This window comes from Drosophila novamexicana, unplaced genomic scaffold (assembly GCF_003285875.2).
Source record: "Drosophila novamexicana strain 15010-1031.04,08,12 unplaced genomic scaffold, DnovRS2.1 tig00000817-arrow-arrow-pilon, whole genome shotgun sequence".
Lineage (NCBI taxonomy): Eukaryota > Metazoa > Arthropoda > Insecta > Diptera > Drosophilidae > Drosophila > Drosophila novamexicana.
This window is the reverse complement of record NW_020824827.1, coordinates 1,622,564-1,642,461: the sequence shown is the minus strand read 5'-3', so window position 1 is coordinate 1,642,461 and position 19,898 is coordinate 1,622,564. Positions and strand designations below refer to the sequence as shown.

Sequence of the window (19,898 nt, the reverse complement as noted above, 5' to 3'; positions counted from 1 at the left end):
GTTGGCATTTTGTTGTCCTTTTTTATTTTATATGTGGCGTCAAAATGTAAATAAAAATTGTTGTTATCGTTGACATATTTTCGTATTGTAACCAACAAATTGTTCCAATAAAAATCTCTTGAGTATTTTCTGCTGCTTCCTTTTGTTTTTTTTTTTCTGTGGCATCAGCAGAAAAGTTGCGCGAACAAAAGTTCGAGTTGGAACTATTGAAGAAAGTATTTCATACAAGCAATTGAGTTGAGCTCTCGAAATAGTTGAGACAAGCAGGCGTGGCATATGAGGGGGCGGCGCACGAGAGAGTTGTGTCAGGCTAAAGGACTCGCAATTCTGACAACAAATAAATACCAAATTGTTTCAATATTTCAATAATTTCAATATTATATAGCTTTCTTTCAGCTTTCATTTTGTATCTTTCTCTTTTATTTATATTTTTCATATCCCAGTATTCGCTTAACTCCTTAACACTAAGAATTCAGCTAATAATTTTCCGTTCTAGTTCTGCAAGCGATCTGGCAGCACTGAGCCATCTCTGTTAGACAGCTAAGTTGGCTGCGCCTAAATTAAACGACTTTGTGAACCAGTTAAGTTGGCTGCACTTGGGTTAGGCAGCTCTGCGAACAAGTTAAGTTGGTTGCGTCTAGTCTACTGCCGAGCTGCTTTAAAGATTAGGTCAATCAATTGCTGTTAAAGGTCAATTTTTTCTATTTACAGTTTGAAAGTCGCTTTTTTGAGCTTGCAGTCTTAGAGTCATAAACCAATTCGCTTGAGATAAACTACTTTCAACTGGTTTAAGCTCTCATACCATATAACATGCATGTTACATAGTCGGAAACTCGAGCCTCGACTCTCGTTGATCAGTTATCTCAACTGACATCATTTACCAACGCATAAATATAGTTTCTGCTTTTCTTTAAATACTTAAAATCGTTCGCTTTCAGTTCAGCCCGGGCTTCAAGAGCTGGCACTGCCTTTCGAGTGGCCATGGAAGCCAATCCATGCAAATTAGCTAGTCAACTCGTGGCACTAGCAAACCGTACCCTTTTTATTTTAATGCCTATTTACACTTGGCTTGGATCTTTTATTTGTTCGCATTGAAAGGGAAATTGTGGAAATTTGTTTTGTTTGTTTGTTGAATAAAATATAATTTTTTCCGCTCTAAAACGCGGCTAACTTGAAAAATGGGTTTTGCCTTTGGAAAGTGCCTGGCCCGACGCTACCCTTCTATTTATTGCGTCCTTAACTTTCCACAGTATTTGTAAAAAATAAATAAAAGGGCATTAATTTGTTAGTAAAGTGGGCGAAGAGTGTGTGCAGGGGCGAAGGGCGCGGTTGCGACAGGGTGTGGGAAATGCGAGCAGTAACTTTTATTTGACATATTCGCGGGAGCATGAAAAATGGCAACAAAAAAAATAAATAAATAAAAAGAAACAAGAAGTAAAAATATTTCATTGAAGTTAAAAATGCTTCGCATTTTCTTTATGGCATTTAGCAGGCGGGGGCGGGCTGGTGGGCGTGGGTGTGAGTGTGTGGGCGGGCTGTGGGCGGGCTGTGGGCGGGCTGTGGGCGGGCAATTCCGTTGCCGGGGCCTTTGTTTTTTTTTTAAATTGGGTAACACTGGCAACGGGTTAACCACTCGCACATTTAATAAAGACTTTAAGTAACTTAAAACTGTTTGCTTGTCTTTGCGCTGCCTTCCGTTTCGTCTCGTCTCGTTTCGTTTCGTTCCGTTTCATGCCATTCCGTTCCGTATGACGTGCCCGCCGGGCTTATGTCTTCGTGATTTGAATTTTAATTAACATTTCTAATGAATATGCGGGCGTTGGCAGTCCCATTTTGGAGTGGGCCCAGCCCGTATACTGAATTCTTGTTTCTGGTTATTTTCTTCTTGCCTGTTTGCTTTCGCATTCGCTGGACTTCAGTTTCAAAGGATGCGCCAATTTGCCGCGGGAAGGAGCGCGTTTTTATGCTTGTTTGCACTGCCGTATAAAGGTGGAATTCCTATTTCAATTTTTTTTTTGTGTTTCCTCTGTACTCTTCTTACGTTTTAAGAGTATAAATTGAACTTTTAATATTCTAGACTAGTTTTGCGAGTGATCTGGCAGCACTGAACAGCTCTGTGGGTAAGTTAAGTTGGCTGCGCCTGACTTATACAGTTTTGGGAGCGTGTTACGTTGGCTGCGATTAAGCTAAGCTGCTCTGCGAGCAAGTTAAGTTGGCTGCGCCTGAGCTGAAAGGCTCTGCGAGCAAGTTAAGTTGGCTGCGCCTGAGCTGAAAGGCTCTGAGATCAAGTTAAGTTGGCTGCGCCTGAGCTGAAAGGCTCTGCGAGCAAGTTAAGTAGGCTGCGCCTGAGCTAATTTCATAAACCAAGTTGAAAATATTATAAAATTCGCAAGACATTTATGAATTATGTCATATTTTGATGATTTGGCGTAGCTTCCAATATGATTCATGTAAAATATTTTATATCTAACATTTATTTCAATTGAAATAATTGCAATTGGATCATAAAACTGGGCTAAACTTTAAGAACAAAGTTGAAAAACAATTGAAAATTCTATGTTCGATTTTTCGTTATGCTTCAATGCTCGAGATGTTTTTTGAGTTGTTTTCTTCTCTTTTTTGTTTTGTGCGTAGTTTTTCATAAATCCAAACAGAGCGCGCAACACATGTTGCAGTGCTTAGCAATGAGCTCTACTCATGCCCCAGCTATGGGATTGTTAATCCCGCAAATGCTCGAAACTCTTTCTGCCTCGCTGCAGAGACAGTTCGACGTCCCGTTGCGTCTGCTTCCACATTATAATAGATATATCTGCCCGATATATATATATACATATATCAGTGTTGTTGATTTTGGGAAAATTAAATACGAAATAAAAACATTTTCATCTTTGCACGCACCAAAATAGCTGCCTGCTGTGTGCGGATGCAACATTTGCCTCCCGGTCGACACTTTGATTTGTGGCCTCGACTATTTTTAAGCCTCGCCGCGGGGGCGGGGGCGGGGGTGGGCGTGTGTTTCAGCGTGGAGTGCGGCGCGTGTTAAGAAAATAGTCAACACTTCGGAACGGAGATCTGGGCGAGTTTTATTTTACGCTCTTCACAAGATGAAGAAGGGCATATAGGTTTTGTGCGATACAAAAAAAAGGAAATCTTTCACAGTTTGGATGAGATTCTTTCTTCACAATCAAGCATATTCCTATAAATTGCTAAACGTCACAGTTTGAGAGTCAATGACTTGGGCTTACAGTTTGAGAGTACCCAAAACAAAATATTATTCGGCGGTTCGGCTTACGAATCAATCAGCCTTAGCTCAAGGTTCAGCTTGTGCATATCTTTGAAATCAGGTTTTGGATCTAAACTTCAAGCTCATATTTTTTAAATTTTCTAGGGTATTAGTAGTTTTACAGTTTTAATTTTTATATATGTGATTCTGGATAAAAAGTTTTGTTTTTATATACAAATAAAAGTTTCTTTAATTATTAAAAATAAATAAAATGGTTTGGATTCTCTTTAAAAACTTGGTTTGATTCAGTCTGAACAGAGCATTGCGCAGTCGAGCATACCCAACTGCCGTGCACTGGCTTTCTACGTGAATTTATGGGCCAGCACGCATCGCGCTCTGCAGCTGCACTTGTTATTGCTTGGCATTACGTGGTGCGAAGTGTGAGGGTTGAGTTGTCTCGGGAGTGGGGCTGGGATGGGGTTTGTGTGTTAACAAGGAGCGCCACTTACCTCCATAGGAAGAACGCCATGACAATCAGAATGATGCCGAAGCAGCTGAATATGATGCCCACCAATACGGCCAGGTTGTAATCGTTGTGCGATTGCCGCAGCAGAGGCTGCAGCTTCTCGCAATTCGGCTGCAATTGTATCTGAAAGTTGCAAAAAAAAAAAGAAAGAGGTTAGTTGCGGGTTAGTTTTCGGGCTTGTGTTTGTCTTCGCAGCATGCTGGGATTAATGTCTTTGGCCTGCAGCTGACACGTCCCAAAGCCAGGCATATATGTGCTTAGCTGCGGCGCCTGGGCGTATGCTAAGCTTTTGTGTTGATTTTAGCATAATGCTGCATACCTTTACCCTATTAAGATGCTCAAGATAGGGCAAGGCAGTGACCGACTTGAAGATATCCACGCTACGAACACTCGAATTTAGTTCTAGACAAACACACACACATACACAGAGGCATGCTCGTCTTGCTTCTTCTTCCATTAGCCGTGCTCTATAAGAAATGCAGTCTAAGATAACTTGGGTTTTTGTAGTCCGATCTTTTTGAAATTTTCATTACTTAAGTATGGCATACAAAAGTGTCTACATACCAAAGTACAAGGTTCTACCTTTAATAATGGGAACTTTACCCAATTTTAGGATGAAACCTAGCAATTGAAATATGATAAAGCCTATTGATAAGAATCAATATCGGCAAAAAGATAAAGATTGGATATTTATAATAAGTGTAATATGGGCTAGCATATATTTCAGTTCTCTAGACTATATGATATAGTACTCTGACATTTTTATACATTTTTCTCAGGGCTTATAATTTGAACTTTATTTTGCTCAGATATTCTGCTATTTTCTCTCAATCCGTTTTCTTTTTTTTTGACCATTTAGCAACTTGTTAAAAATGAAAATAAATATTTCTTTGGTTTGCATTTGCCGTTTGTTGTTGCATAAATAATATTTATTTAAAAAACATTTGTGTGGCTTGTGCGCTTAAGCGGAAGTGTAACTGGATGTGAATGTGAAAAATGTGAAAATGGTAAAGGAAGAGGGGGGCCAGCGGAAGCGTAGCATATAAATATGGCCAAAAGGTGCAGCCACTTGAAATGCAGTCAGCAATGAATTATATGGAAATGTGTGCAGAGTAGGGAAAACCAAAGGAAAATGGAAAGGAGCAGAAAAATAATATGCAACAAAACAAAAAAAAAAACTCATACGGAGACTGCACAAGTTATGAGGGCGTGACAATGTTACGCCCATCGCCGCAACGAGGTCAGCTAAATTGGCATATTTTGTCACGGCTGCAAAACATGTTTAATGCATGCAGCATGCATGTGTGTGCGTGTGCGTGTGTGTGATGTGTTATATGTCATTAAGGATGTTGTTATGACAAGATATTGTGACAGAGTTGAAAAGTCAATAAACTGGCGAGCGTAAACAATGGGCAAAGCGATGGGCGTGGCTAGATTATGCTTGACAAATTGCCATTAAATATGCATAAACGCTTATTACGCATACGCCACCCATGCCAGTTGCTTGCCAGGCCAGGAGGCAAATTGATATGCCACAAAATGCAAACACGGCGAGAAAAACTGAGCTCCAAACATAATCCTATCCAACTTTCATTTATTAATGAATAGTTTTGAACGCTAATCAATCACAAATTTGACATTATTTCAAATTTGTTCTAAAGAATCTGAAATTAAGCATAAAGATTGTCAAGTTTTTAAGTGCGAAAATGCTTTAAAGTACATGAATCAAGCATAATTCCTAATTTCTGTCAAAGTTGCTTTGAAGCATCTTAAATTAAGCTTAAAATTCGTCAGATTTTGAGCTCGATTCAATCTAAAAGTTCTTTAATCAAGCATATTCGTACTCAAATTTCTTTAATCAAATGAAATTTCTACCCAAATTTAAACTTGTTCTACAGAATCTTTAATTAAACCTTAAACTCAAGATTTTGAGAGCTCATCGTTTTAAAAGTTCTTCAATAAAGCATATTCGTACTCGATTGCAGACTTTCGTATAAATTAGCAAAGTTTTAAGTTCGAATAAATCTAAAATTTCGTACTGATTTTCAAACTTGTTCAAGAGAAACTTTATCAAAAAGTGCTTTAATCAAGCAAATATTTAACTTATTTTCAAACTTCTTCTAAGAATTCTTAAATTAATTTATTTGAATAAGGCAAAGACAAATTCTACTGTAAGTTGTATACTTATTTCTAGCTATAAAAACTGATGACAGTAAAAGTTGATCTAGGCTTAAAATTATTTAAGCCAATTTTGCAAAGTAGAAGAAAAAGTTGAGGAAATTCAAAAGCATTTTCTCTGTATGATTTCTTATTCAAGTTTTTGCGCATTTAAAATAATATTTAATAAAAGATTTTTGTGCAGAAATTAAACGTGAATGGGCTTTAATGTATTTCTAAGACAGGCTTTGCTTGATTTAAGCTCAAAGCTCTTGATAATATGCTTGGCCAGGTTCGCTCTTGATTTAGTTTCAAGCCTTTTACTTGAGTAAAGTTTTTAGCTTATGAACTTTTCTCTCAGTGTAGTGGTATATATAAATAATGTGTGGCTCTTGCTTATGACGTGGCCTAAAAACTGGCAAATATGCAATAAACTTTTAGCCAAAGGCGGGCAAAAATATGCTGCAGGCTGAAAGAATAGATAGACAGCCGCACAATATGCATGTGAGTATGTATGTGTGTGGGTGTGTGTGTGTGTAATCAGATCTGGCAACGCCGCGGCCATTTTGTAATATTATAGCTAATTTTATGGCATGCCACGCCCGCCAAAAGCTGGCTTTAGCATAGACATTGCATTTCTGATTTGCCTAGCTGGCAGGTGTGTGTGCAGGTGTGTGTGTGTGTGCAGGTGTGTGTGTGTGTGCATGTGTGTGTACTTACAATTCGTGAATCCGAAAATTTGCCCAACACAATTTTCTTGGGATTTATAACGCTGAATGTGGCCGCTGCCACTTTGACTTCATAGTAAGAGTTTGTTGTCAGATTTTGTAATATCATCTGCATAGAAATGGAAGAAAAAACATAAATAATATATGTGAAAATATTCACGAATACTCCATGATTATATTATAAATATTCAAGCTAATCTAAAAACTAAAAGCGAGGCAAATATAATCTTTAAAAATTTGTTAAATATTTTTCAATTCAAGCTTATATGTGCCAGTTTTATGTTTGCGAATAATTTGCTTTAAATATGAGGCTCTAGTTTGCTGCATATTTAGAAAATATATAAAAAGCAAATAAAAGGTTTTCTAGTCGGGAGTGCCCGACTTGGGGATACCCTAAACCTTCTATAAAATTAAAGATACTTTTGTATAAATATTTATTAATATTTTCTTATCATTTTTTATTTTGTATTTTTAATTCTTTATCTATAAATTAATAAGACTCGCTTTTTGATTTAAAAATTGATTTGTTTGTCCCAAAAACAGTTATAAAAAAAAACAATTTTTAAACATAAACAACGAAACATGAACCGAGTTTGTGCGGCAATAATACAATTTTATTGTTGCAATACTCTCGTTTTTTTTTGGTAAACTTGTTTTGCTGCGGCGTTTTATTTATTTATTTTGCTGCGCTAAATAAAAACTGGGCGAGCTGCTGACAAAACAACCCACAAAAAAATAAATAAAAAAAAAACAGCATAAATTTAATTTATTTGCTACGAAAATACGTACAGGTGTGGCAGCTGAGTGTGTGTGTGTTGGTGTGTATTGTTTTGCCACAGAATTTATATTCCACAAAGACAAAGCCAAAGCCCTGGCCATAGTCCTGGTCCGTGTGGGCGCGACTGCAGATAAACATTTGTAAAATATTTACATTTGCAGTCCCGAGCACGACTTTTTGATAGGGTTTTTCTCTGCTTCTCTAGAAAATATGAGGGGCTACCCTTGCCTCGTTGGAAGCATAACTAATTCTTGTTTGTATTGAGAGCAAGTTCGTAAACTAGCTGCTAGAGTGGGGATTTCTAGTTCAGTTTGCTGAATAAGTTCACTCGTTCATTTTCTGGCCGTTAACTAAATCGATCATTTAGTTCACTCGTTCAGCTATTCAGTCGTTTTTACCCCAAGATTCGTATATAGACATGGGTCAAAAATTACCACCCCCATATCTCGGCCAAATCTCATCCGATTTTCACGAAGTTTGGGGTTTTCTTCACGGTTTTCCCTCTAGATTAATCTGACATTAAAATCTCGACACCGATTTTTTAGTCGAAATTCATGTCCAAATCTTACCCCAAGATTCGTATATAGACATGGGTCAAAAATTACCACCCCCATATCTCGGCCAAATCTCATCCGATTTTCACGAAGTTTGGCTTTTTCTTCACGGTTTTCCCTCTAGATTAATCTGGCATTCAAATCTCGACACCGATTTTTTAGTCAAAATTCAAGATTTGTATATAGACATGGGTCAAAAATTACCACCCCCATAACTTTGTCAAATCTCATCCGATTTTCACGAAGTTTGGCTTTTTCTTAACGGTTTTCCCTCTAGATTAATCTGACATTCAAATCTCGACACCGATTTTTTAGTCGAAATTCATGTCCAAATCTTACCCCAAGATTCGTATATAGACATCCAAATCTTACCCCAAGATTCGTATATAGACATGGGTCAAAAATTACCACCCCCATATCACGGCCAAATCTCATCCGATTTTCACGAAGTTTGGCTTTTTCTTCACGGTTTTCCCTCTAGATTAATCTGGCATTCAAATCTCGACACCGATTTTTTAGTCGAAATTCATGTCCAAATCTTACCCCAAGATTCGTATATAGACATGGGTCAAAAATTACCACCCCCATATCTCGGCCAAATCTCATCCGATTTTCACGAAGTTTGGCTTTTTCTTCACGGGTTTCCCTCTAGATTAATCTGACATTCAAATCTCGACACCGATTTTTTAGTCGAAATTCATGTCCAAATCTTACCCCAAGATTCGTATATAGACATGGGTCCAAAAATTACCACCCCCATATCTCGGCCAAATCTCATCCGATTTTCACGAAGTTTGGCTTTTTGTTAATGATTTTCCCTCTAGATTAACCTGGCATTCAAATCTGAACACCGATTTTTTAGTCGTAATTCATGTCCAAATCTTACCCCAAGATTCGTATATAGACGTGGGTCAAAAATTACCACCCCCATAACTCGGTCAAATCTCATCCGATTTTCACGAAGTTTGGCTTTTTGTTCATGATTTTCCCTCTAGATTAATCTGGCATTCAAAGCTCAACACCGATTTTTTAGTCGAAATTCATGTCCAAATCTTACCCCAAGATTCGTATATAGACGTGGGTCAAAAATTACCACCCCCATATCTCGGCCAAATCTCATCCGATTTTCACGAAGTTTGGCTTTTTGTTAATGATTTTCCCTCTAGATAAATCTTACATTCAAATCTCTACACCGATTTTTTAGTCGAAATTCATGTCCAAATCTTACCAAGATTCGTATATAGACATGGGTCAAAAATTACCACCCCCATATCTCGGCCAAATCTCATCCGATTTTCACGAAGTTTGGCTTTTTCTTCACGGTTTTCCCTCTAGATTAATCTGGCATTCAAATCTCGACACCGATTTTTTAGTCGAAATTCATGTCCAAATCTTACCCCAAGATTCGTATATAGACATGGGTCAAAAATTACCACCCCCATAACTCGGTCAAATCTCATCCGATTTTCACGAAGTTTGGCTTTTTGTTAATGATTTTCCCTCTAGATTAATCTGGCATTCAAAGCTCGACACCGATTTTTTAGTCGAAATTCATGTCCAAATCTTACCCCAAGATTCGTATATAGACGTGGGTCAAAAATTACCACCCCCATATCTCGGCCAAATCTCATCCGATTTTCACGAAGTTTGGCTTTTTGTTAATGATTTTCCCTCTAGATAAATCTTACATTCAAATCTCTACACCGATTTTTTAGTCGAAATTCATGTCCAAATCTTACCAAGATTCGTATATAGACATGGGTCAAAAATTACCACCCCCATATCTCGGCCAAATCTCATCCGATTTTCACGAAGTTTGGCTTTTTCTTCACGGTTTTCCCTCTAGATTAATCTGGCATTCAAATCTCGACACCGATTTTTTAGTCGAAATTCATGTCCAAATCTTACCCCAAGATTCGTATATAGACATGGGTCAAAAATTACCACCCCCATAACTCGGTCAAATCTCATCCGATTTTCACGAAGTTTGGCTTTTTGTTAATGATTTTCCCTCTAGATTAATCTGGCATTCAAAGCTCGACACCGATTTTTTAGTCGAAATTCATGTCCAAATCTTACCCCAAGATTCGTATATAGACGTGGGTCAAAAATTACCACCCCCATATCTCGGCCAAATCTCATCCGATTTTCACGAAGTTTGGCTTTTTGTTAATGATTTTCCCTCTAGATAAATCTTACATTCAAATCTCTACACCGATTTTTTAGTCGAAATTCATGTCCAAATCTTACCCCAAGATTCGTATATAGACATGGGTCAAAAATTACCACCCCCATATCTCGGCCAAATCTCATCCGATTTTCACGAAGTTTGGCTTTTTCTTCACGGCTTTCCCTCTAGATTAATCTGGCATTCAAATCTCGACACCGATTTTTTAGTCGAAATTCATGTCCAAATCTTACCCCAAGATTCGTATATAGACATGGGTCAAAAATTACCACCCCCATAACTCGGTCAAATCTCATCCGATTTTCACGAAGTTTGGCTTTTTGTTAATGATTTTCCCTCTAGATTAATCTGGCATTCAAAGCTCGACACCGATTTTTTAGTCGAAATTCATGTCCAAATCTTACCCCAAGATTCGTATATAGACGTGGGTCAAAAATTACCACCCCCATATCTCGGCCAAATCTCATCCGATTTTCACGAAGTTTGGCTTTTTGTTAATGATTTTCCCTCTAGATAAATCTTACATTCAAATCTCTACACCGATTTTTTAGTCGAAATTCATGTCCAAATCTTACCCCAAGATTCGTATATAGACATGGGTCAAAAATTACCACCCCCATATCTCGGCCAAATCTCATCCGATTTTCACGAAGTTTGGCTTTTTCTTCACGGTTTTCCCTCTAGATTAATCTGGCATTCAAATCTCGACACCGATGTTTTAGTCGAAATTCATGTCCAAATCTTACCCCAAGATTCGTATATAGACATGGGTCAAAAATTACCACCCCCATATCTCGGCCAAATCTCATCCGATTTTCACGAAGTTTGGCTTTTTCTTAACGGTTTTCCCTCTAGATTAATCTGACATTCAAATCTCGACACCGATTTTTTAGTCGAAATTCATGTCCAAATCTTACCCCAAGATTCGTATATAGACATGGGTCAAAATTTACCACCCCCATATCTCGGCCAAATCTCATCCGATTTTCACGAAGTTTGGCTTTTTGTTAATGATTTTCCCTCTAGATTAATCTGGCATTCAAATCTGAACACCGATTTTTTAGTCGAAATTCATGTCCAAATCTTACCCCAAGATTCGTATATAGACATGGGTCAAAAATTACCACCCCCATATCACGGCCAAATCTCATCCGATTTTCACGAAGTTTGGCTTTTTCTTCACGGTTTTCCCTCTAGATTAATCTGGCATTCAAATCTCGACACCGATTTTTTAGTCGAAATTCATGTCCAAATCTTACCCCAAGATTCGTATATAGACATGGGTCAAAAATTACCACCCCCATATCTCGGCCAAATCTCATCCGATTTTCACGAAGTTTGGCTTTTTCTTCACGGTTTTCCCTCTAGATTAATCTGACATTCAAATCTCGACACCGATTTTTTAGTCGAAATTCATGTCCAAATCTTACCCCAAGATTCGTATATAGACATGGGTCAAAATTTACCACCCCCATATCTCGGCCAAATCTCATCCGATTTTCACGAAGTTTGGCTTTTTGTTAATGATTTTCCCTCTAGATTAATCTGGCATTCAAATCTGAACACCGATTTTTTAGTCGAAATTCATGTCTAAATCTTACCCCAAGATTCGTATATAGACGTGGGTCAAAAATTACCACCCCCATAACTCGGTCAAATCTCATCCGATTTTCACGAAGTTTGGCTTTTTCTTCACGGTTTTCCCTCTAGATTAATCTGACATTCAAATCTCGACACCGATTTTTTAGTCGAAATTCATGTCCAAATCTTACCCCAAGATTCGTATATAGACATGGGTCAAAAATTACCACCCCCATATCTCGGCCAAATCTCATCCGATTTTCACGAAGTTTGGCTTTTTGTTAATGATTTTCCCTCTAGATTAACCTGGCATTCAAATCTGAACACCGATTTTTTAGTCGTAATTCATGTCTAAATCTTACCCCAAGATTCGTATATAGACGTGGGTCAAAAATTACCACCCCCATAACTCGGTCAAATCTCATCCGATTTTCACGAAGTTTGGCTTTTTGTTAATGATTTTCCCTCTAGATTAATCTGGCATTCAAAGCTCGACACCGATTTTTTAGTCGAAATTCATGTCCAAATCTTACCCCAAGATTCGTATATAGACGTGGGTCAAAAATTACCACCCCCATATCTCGGCCAAATCTCATCCGATTTTCACGAAGTTTGGCTTTTTGTTAATGATTTTCCCTCTAGATAAATCTTACATTCAAATCTCTACACCGATTTTTTAGTCGAAATTCATGTCCAAATCTTACCCCAAGATTCGTATATAGACATGGGTCAAAAATTACCACCCCCATATCTCGGCCAAATCTCATCCGATTTTCACGAAGTTTGGCTTTTTCTTCACGGTTTTCCCTCTAGATTAATCTGGCATTCAAATCTCGACACCGATTTTTTAGTCGAAAATCATGTCCAAATCTTACCCCAAGATTTGTAAATAGACATGGGTCAAAAATTACCACCCCCATAACTTTGTCAAATCTCATCCGATTTTCACGAAGTTTGGCTTTTTGTTAATGATTTTCCCTCTAGATTAATCTGGCATTCAAATCTCGACACCGATTTTTTAGTCGAAATTCATGTCCAAATCTTACCCCAAGATTCGTATATAGACATGGGTCAAAAATTACCACCCCCATATCTCGGCCAAATCTCATCCGATTTTCACGAAGTTTGGCTTTTTCTTCATGGTTTTCCCTCTAGATTAATCTGACATTCAAAACTCGACACCGATTTTTTAGTCGAAATTCATGTCCATATCTTACCTCAAGATTCGTATATAGACATGGGTCAAAAATTACCACCCCCATATCTCGGCCAAATCTCATCCGATTTTCACGAAGTTTGGCTTTTTCTTCACGGTTTTCCCTCTAGATTAATCTGATATTCAAATCTCGACACCGATTTTTTAGTCGAAATTCATGTCCAAATCTTACCCCAAGATTCGTATATAGACATGGGTCAAAAATTACCACCCCCATATCTCGGCCAAATCTCATCCGATTTTCACGAAGTTTGGCTTTTTCTTCACGGTTTTCCCTCTAGATTAATCTGACATTCAAATCTCGACACCGATTTTTTAGTCGAAATTCATGTCCAAATCTTACCCCAAGATTCGTATATAGACGTGGGTCAAAAATTACCACCCCCATAACTTTGTCAAATCTCATCCGATTTTCACGAAGTTTGGCTTTTTGTTAATGATTTTCCCTCTAGATTAATCTGGCATTCAAATCTCGACACCGATTTTTTAAGTCGAAATTCATGTCCAAATCTTACCCCAAGATTCGTATATAGACAGGGGTCAAAAATTACCACCCCCATAACTTTGTCAAATCTCATCCGATTTTCACGAAGTTTGGCTTTTTGTTAATGATTTTCCCTCTAGATTAACCTGGCATTCAAATCTGAACACCGATTTTTTAGTCGTAATTCATGTCCAAATCTTACCCCAAGATTCGTATATAGACGTGGGTCAAAAATTACCACCCCCATAACTCGGTCAAATCTCATCCGATTTTCACGAAGTTTGGCTTTTTGTTAATGATTTTCCCTCTAGATTAATCTGGCATTCAAAGCTCGACACCGATTTTTTAGTCGAAATTCATGTCCAAATCTTACCCCAAGATTCGTATATAGACATGGGTCAAAAATTACCACCCCCATATCTCGGCCAAATCTCATCCGATTTTCACGAAGTTTGGCTTTTTCTTCACGGTTTTCCCTCTAGATTAATCTGGCATTCAAATCTCGACACCGATTTTTTAGTCGAAAATCATGTCCAAATCTTACCCCAAGATTTGTAAATAGACATGGGTCAAAAATTACCACCCCCATAACTTTGTCAAATCTCATCCGATTTTCACGAAGTTTGGCTTTTTGTTAATGATTTTCCCTCTAGATTAATCTGGCATTCAAATCTCGACACCGATTTTTTAGTCGAAATTCATGTCCAAATCTTACCCCAAGATTCGTATATAGACATGGGTCAAAAATTACCACCCCCATATCTCGGCCAAATCTCATCCGATTTTCACGAAGTTTGGCTTTTTCTTCATGGTTTTCCCTCTAGATTAATCTGGCATTCAAAACTCGACACCGATTTTTTAGTCGAAATTCATGTCCATATCTTACCTCAAGATTCGTATATGGACATGGGTCAAAAATTACCACCCCCATATCTCGGCCAAATCTCATCCGATTTTCACGAAGTTTGGCTTTTTCTTCACGGTTTTCCCTCTAGATTAATCTGACATTCAAATCTCGACACCGATTTTTTAGTCGAAATTCATGTCCAAATCTTACCCCAAGATTCGTATATAGACATGGGTCAAAAATTACCACCCCCATATCTCGGCCAAATCTCATCCGATTTTCACGAAGTTTGGCTTTTTCTTCACGGTTTTCCCTCTAGATTAATCTGACATTCAAATCTCGACACCGATTTTTTAGTCGAAATTCATGTCCAAATCTTACCCCAAGATTCGTATATAGACGTGGGTCAAAAATTACCACCCCCATAACTTTGTCAAATCTCATCCGATTTTCACGAAGTTTGGCTTTTTGTTAATGATTTTCCCTCTAGATTAATCTGGCATTCAAATCTCGACACCGATTTTTTAAGTCGAAATTCATGTCCAAATCTTACCCCAAGATTCGTATATAGACATGGGTCAAAAATTACCACCCCCATAACTTTGTCAAATCTCATCCGATTTTCACGAAGTTTGGCTTTTTGTTAATGATTTTCCCTCTAGATTAACCTGGCATTCAAATCTGAACACCGATTTTTTAGTCGTAATTCATGTCCAAATCTTACCCCAAGATTCGTATATAGACGTGGGTCAAAAATTACCACCCCCATAACTCGGTCAAATCTCATCCGATTTTCACGAAGTTTGGCTTTTTGTTAATGATTTTCCCTCTAGATTAATCTGGCATTCAAAGCTCGACACCGATTTTTTAGTCGAAATTCATGTCCAAATCTTACCCCAAGATTCGTATATAGACGTGGGTCAAAAATTACCACCCCCATATCTCGGCCAAATCTCATCCGATTTTCACGAAGTTTGGCTTTTTCTTAACGGTTTTCCCTCTAGATTAATCTGACATTCAAATCTCGACACCGATTTTTTAGTCGAAATTCATGTCCAAATCTTACCCCAAGATTCGTATATAGACATGGGTCAAAATTTACCACCCCCATATCTCGGCCAAATCTCATCCGATTTTCACGAAGTTTGGCTTTTTCTTCACGGTTTTCCCTCTAGATTAATCTGACATTCAAATCTCGACACCGATTTTTTAGTCGAAATTCATGTCCAAATCTTACCCCAAGATTCGTATATAGACATGGGTCAAAAATTACCACCCCCATAACTCGGTCAAATCTCATCCGATTTTCACGAAGTTTGGCTTTTTGTTAATGATTTTCCCTCTAGATTAATCTGGCATTCAAATCTCGACCCCGATTTTTTAGTCGAAATTCATGTCCAAATCTTACCCCAAGATTTGTAAATAGACATGGGTCAAAAATTACCACCCCCATAACTTTGTCAAATCTCATACGATTTTCACGAAGTTTGGCTTTTTGTTAATGATTTTCCCTCTAGATTAATCTGGCATTCAAATCTCGACACCGATTTTTTAGTCGAAATTCATGTCCAAATCTTACCCCAAGATTCGTATATAGACATGGGTCAAAAATTACCACCCCCATATCTCGGCCAAATCTCATCCGATTTTCACGAAGTTTGGCTTTTTCTTAACGGTTTTCCCTCTAGATTAATCTGACATTCAAATCTCGACACCGATTTTTTAGTCGAAATTCATGTCCAAATCTTACCCCAAGATTCGTATATAGACATGGGTCAAAATTTACCACCCCCATATCTCGGCCAAATCTCATCCGATTTTCACGAAGTTTGGCTTTTTCTTCACGGTTTTCCCTCTAGATTAATCTGACATTCAAATCTCGACACCGATTTTTTAGTCGAAATTCATGTCCAAATCTTACCCCAAGATTCGTATATAGACATGGGTCAAAAATTACCACCCCCATATCTCGGCCAAATCTCATCCGATTTTCACGAAGTTTGGCTTTTTGTTAATGATTTTCCCTCTAGATTAACCTGGCATTCAAATCTGAACACCGATTTTTTAGTCGTAATTCATGTCCAAATCTTACCCCAAGATTCGTATATAGACGTGGGTCAAAAATTACCACCCCCATAACTCGGTCAAATCTCATCCGATTTTCACGAAGTTTGGCTTTTTGTTAATGATTTTCCCTCTAGATTAATCTGGCATTCAAAGCTCGACACCGATTTTTTAGTCGAAATTCATGTCCAAATCTTACCCCAAGATTCGTATATAGACATGGGTCAAAAATTACCACCCCCATAACTCGGTCAAATCTCATCCGATTTTCACGAAGTTTGGCTTTTTGTTAATGATTTTCCCTCTAGATTAACCTGGCATTCAAATCTGAACACCGATTTTTTAGTCGTAATTCATGTCCAAATCTTACCCCAAGATTCGTATATAGACGTGGGTCAAAAATTACCACCCCCATAACTCGGTCAAATCTCATCCGATTTTCACGAAGTTTGGCTTTTTGTTAATGATTTTCCCTCTAGATTAATCTGGCATTCAAAGCTCGACACCGATTTTTTAGTCGAAATTCATGTCCAAATCTTACCCCAAGATTCGTATATAGACATGGGTCAAAAATTACCACCCCCATATCTCGGCCAAATCTCATCCGATTTTCACGAAGTTTGGCTTTTTCTTCATGGTTTTCCCTCTAGATTAATCTGGCATTCAAAACTCGACACCGATTTTTTAGTCGAAATTCATGTCCATATCTTACCTCAAGATTCGTATATGGACATGGGTCAAAAATTACCACCCCCATATCTCGGCCAAATCTCATCCGATTTTCACGAAGTTTGGCTTTTTCTTCACGGTTTTCCCTCTAGATTAATCTGACATTCAAATCTCGACACCGATTTTTTAGTCGAAATTCATGTCCAAATCTTACCCCAAGATTCGTATATAGACATGGGTCAAAAATTACCACCCCCATATCTCGGCCAAATCTCATCCGATTTTCACGAAGTTTGGCTTTTTCTTCACGGTTTTCCCTCTAGATTAATCTGACATTCAAATCTCGACACCGATTTTTTAGTCGAAATTCATGTCCAAATCTTACCCCAAGATTCGTATATAGACGTGGGTCAAAAATTACCACCCCCATAACTTTGTCAAATCTCATCCGATTTTCACGAAGTTTGGCTTTTTGTTAATGATTTTCCCTCTAGATTAATCTGGCATTCAAATCTCGACACCGATTTTTTAAGTCGAAATTCATGTCCAAATCTTACCCCAAGATTCGTATATAGACATGGGTCAAAAATTACCACCCCCATAACTTTGTCAAATCTCATCCGATTTTCACGAAGTTTGGCTTTTTGTTAATGATTTTCCCTCTAGATTAACCTGGCATTCAAATCTGAACACCGATTTTTTAGTCGTAATTCATGTCCAAATCTTACCCCAAGATTCGTATATAGACGTGGGTCAAAAATTACCACCCCCATAACTCGGTCAAATCTCATCCGATTTTCACGAAGTTTGGCTTTTTGTTAATGATTTTCCCTCTAGATTAATCTGGCATTCAAAGCTCGACACCGATTTTTTAGTCGAAATTCATGTCCAAATCTTACCCCAAGATTCGTATATAGACGTGGGTCAAAAATTACCACCCCCATATCTCGGCCAAATCTCATCCGATTTTCACGAAGTTTGGCTTTTTCTTAACGGTTTTCCCTCTAGATTAATCTGACATTCAAATCTCGACACCGATTTTTTAGTCGAAATTCATGTCCAAATCTTACCCCAAGATTCGTATATAGACATGGGTCAAAATTTACCACCCCCATATCTCGGCCAAATCTCATCCGATTTTCACGAAGTTTGGCTTTTTCTTCACGGTTTTCCCTCTAGATTAATCTGACATTCAAATCTCGACACCGATTTTTTAGTCGAAATTCATGTCCAAATCTTACCCCAAGATTCGTATATAGACATGGGTCAAAAATTACCACCCCCATAACTCGGTCAAATCTCATCCGATTTTCACGAAGTTTGGCTTTTTGTTAATGATTTTCCCTCTAGATTAATCTGGCATTCAAATCTCGACCCCGATTTTTTAGTCGAAATTCATGTCCAAATCTTACCCCAAGATTTGTAAATAGACATGGGTCAAAAATTACCACCCCCATAACTTTGTCAAATCTCATACGATTTTCACGAAGTTTGGCTTTTTGTTAATGATTTTCCCTCTAGATTAATCTGGCATTCAAATCTCGACACCGATTTTTTAGTCGAAATTCATGTCCAAATCTTACCCCAAGATTCGTATATAGACATGGGTCAAAAATTACCACCCCCATATCTCGGCCAAATCTCATCCGATTTTCACGAAGTTTGGCTTTTTCTTAACGGTTTTCCCTCTAGATTAATCTGACATTCAAATCTCGACACCGATTTTTTAGTCGAAATTCATGTCCAAATCTTACCCCAAGATTCGTATATAGACATGGGTCAAAATTTACCACCCCCATATCTCGGCCAAATCTCATCCGATTTTCACGAAGTTTGGCTTTTTCTTCACGGTTTTCCCTCTAGATTAATCTGACATTCAAATCTCGACACCGATTTTTTAGTCGAAATTCATGTCCAAATCTTACCCCAAGATTCGTATATAGACATGGGTCAAAAATTACCACCCCCATATCTCGGCCAAATCTCATCCGATTTTCACGAAGTTTGGCTTTTTGTTAATGATTTTCCCTCTAGATTAACCTGGCATTCAAATCTGAACACCGATTTTTTAGTCGTAATTCATGTCCAAATCTTACCCCAAGATTCGTATATAGACGTGGGTCAAAAATTACCACCCCCATAACTCGGTCAAATCTCATCCGATTTTCACGAAGTTTGGCTTTTTGTTAATGATTTTCCCTCTAGATTAATCTGGCATTCAAAGCTCGACACCGATTTTTTAGTCGAAATTCATGTCCAAATCTTACCCCAAGATTCGTATATAGACGTGGGTCAAAAATTACCACCCCCATATCTCGGCCAAATCTCATCCGATTTTCACGAAGTTTGGCTTTTTGTTAATGATTTTCCCTCTAGATAAATCTTACATTCAAATCTCTACACCGATTTTTTAGTCGAAATTCATGTCCAAATCTTACCCCAAGATTCGTATATAGACATGGGTCAAAAATTACCACCCCCATATCTCGGCCAAATCTCATCCGATTTTCACGAAGTTTGGCTTTTTCTTCACGGTTTTCCCTCTAGATTAATCTGGCATTCAAATCTCGACACCGATTTTTTAGTCGAAAATCATGTCCAAATCTTACCCCAAGATTTGTAAATAGACATGGGTCAAAAATTACCACCCCCATAACTTTGTCAAATCTCATCCGATTTTCACGAAGTTTGGCTTTTTGTTAATGATTTTCCCTCTAGATTAATCTGGCATTCAAATCTGAACACCGATTTTTTAGTCGAAATTCATGTCCAAATCTTACCCCAAGATTCGTATATAGACATGGGTCAAAAATTACCACCCCCATATCTCGGCCAAATCTCATCCGATTTTCACGAAGTTTGGCTTTTTCTTCACGGTTTTCC

General features: G+C 37.9%; 1 protein-coding gene across 2 annotated transcripts in view; it reads right to left on the bottom strand.

Annotated features, from left to right (window-relative positions):
• LOC115763992 (tyrosine-protein phosphatase 99A) overlaps positions 1-19,898 on the bottom strand; it is a 156,207-nt gene that overhangs the window by 8,641 nt on the left and 127,668 nt on the right. For both annotated transcript variants that reach the window (XM_030706809.1, XM_030706808.1), the window contains 2 exons: positions 6,627-6,743; positions 3,733-3,872 (listed from right to left, as the gene is read on the bottom strand). In XM_030706809.1, coding sequence (XP_030562669.1) covers positions 3,733-3,872; positions 6,627-6,743 — 257 coding nt within the window. The remainder of the gene's footprint in view (positions 1-3,732; positions 3,873-6,626; positions 6,744-19,898) is intronic.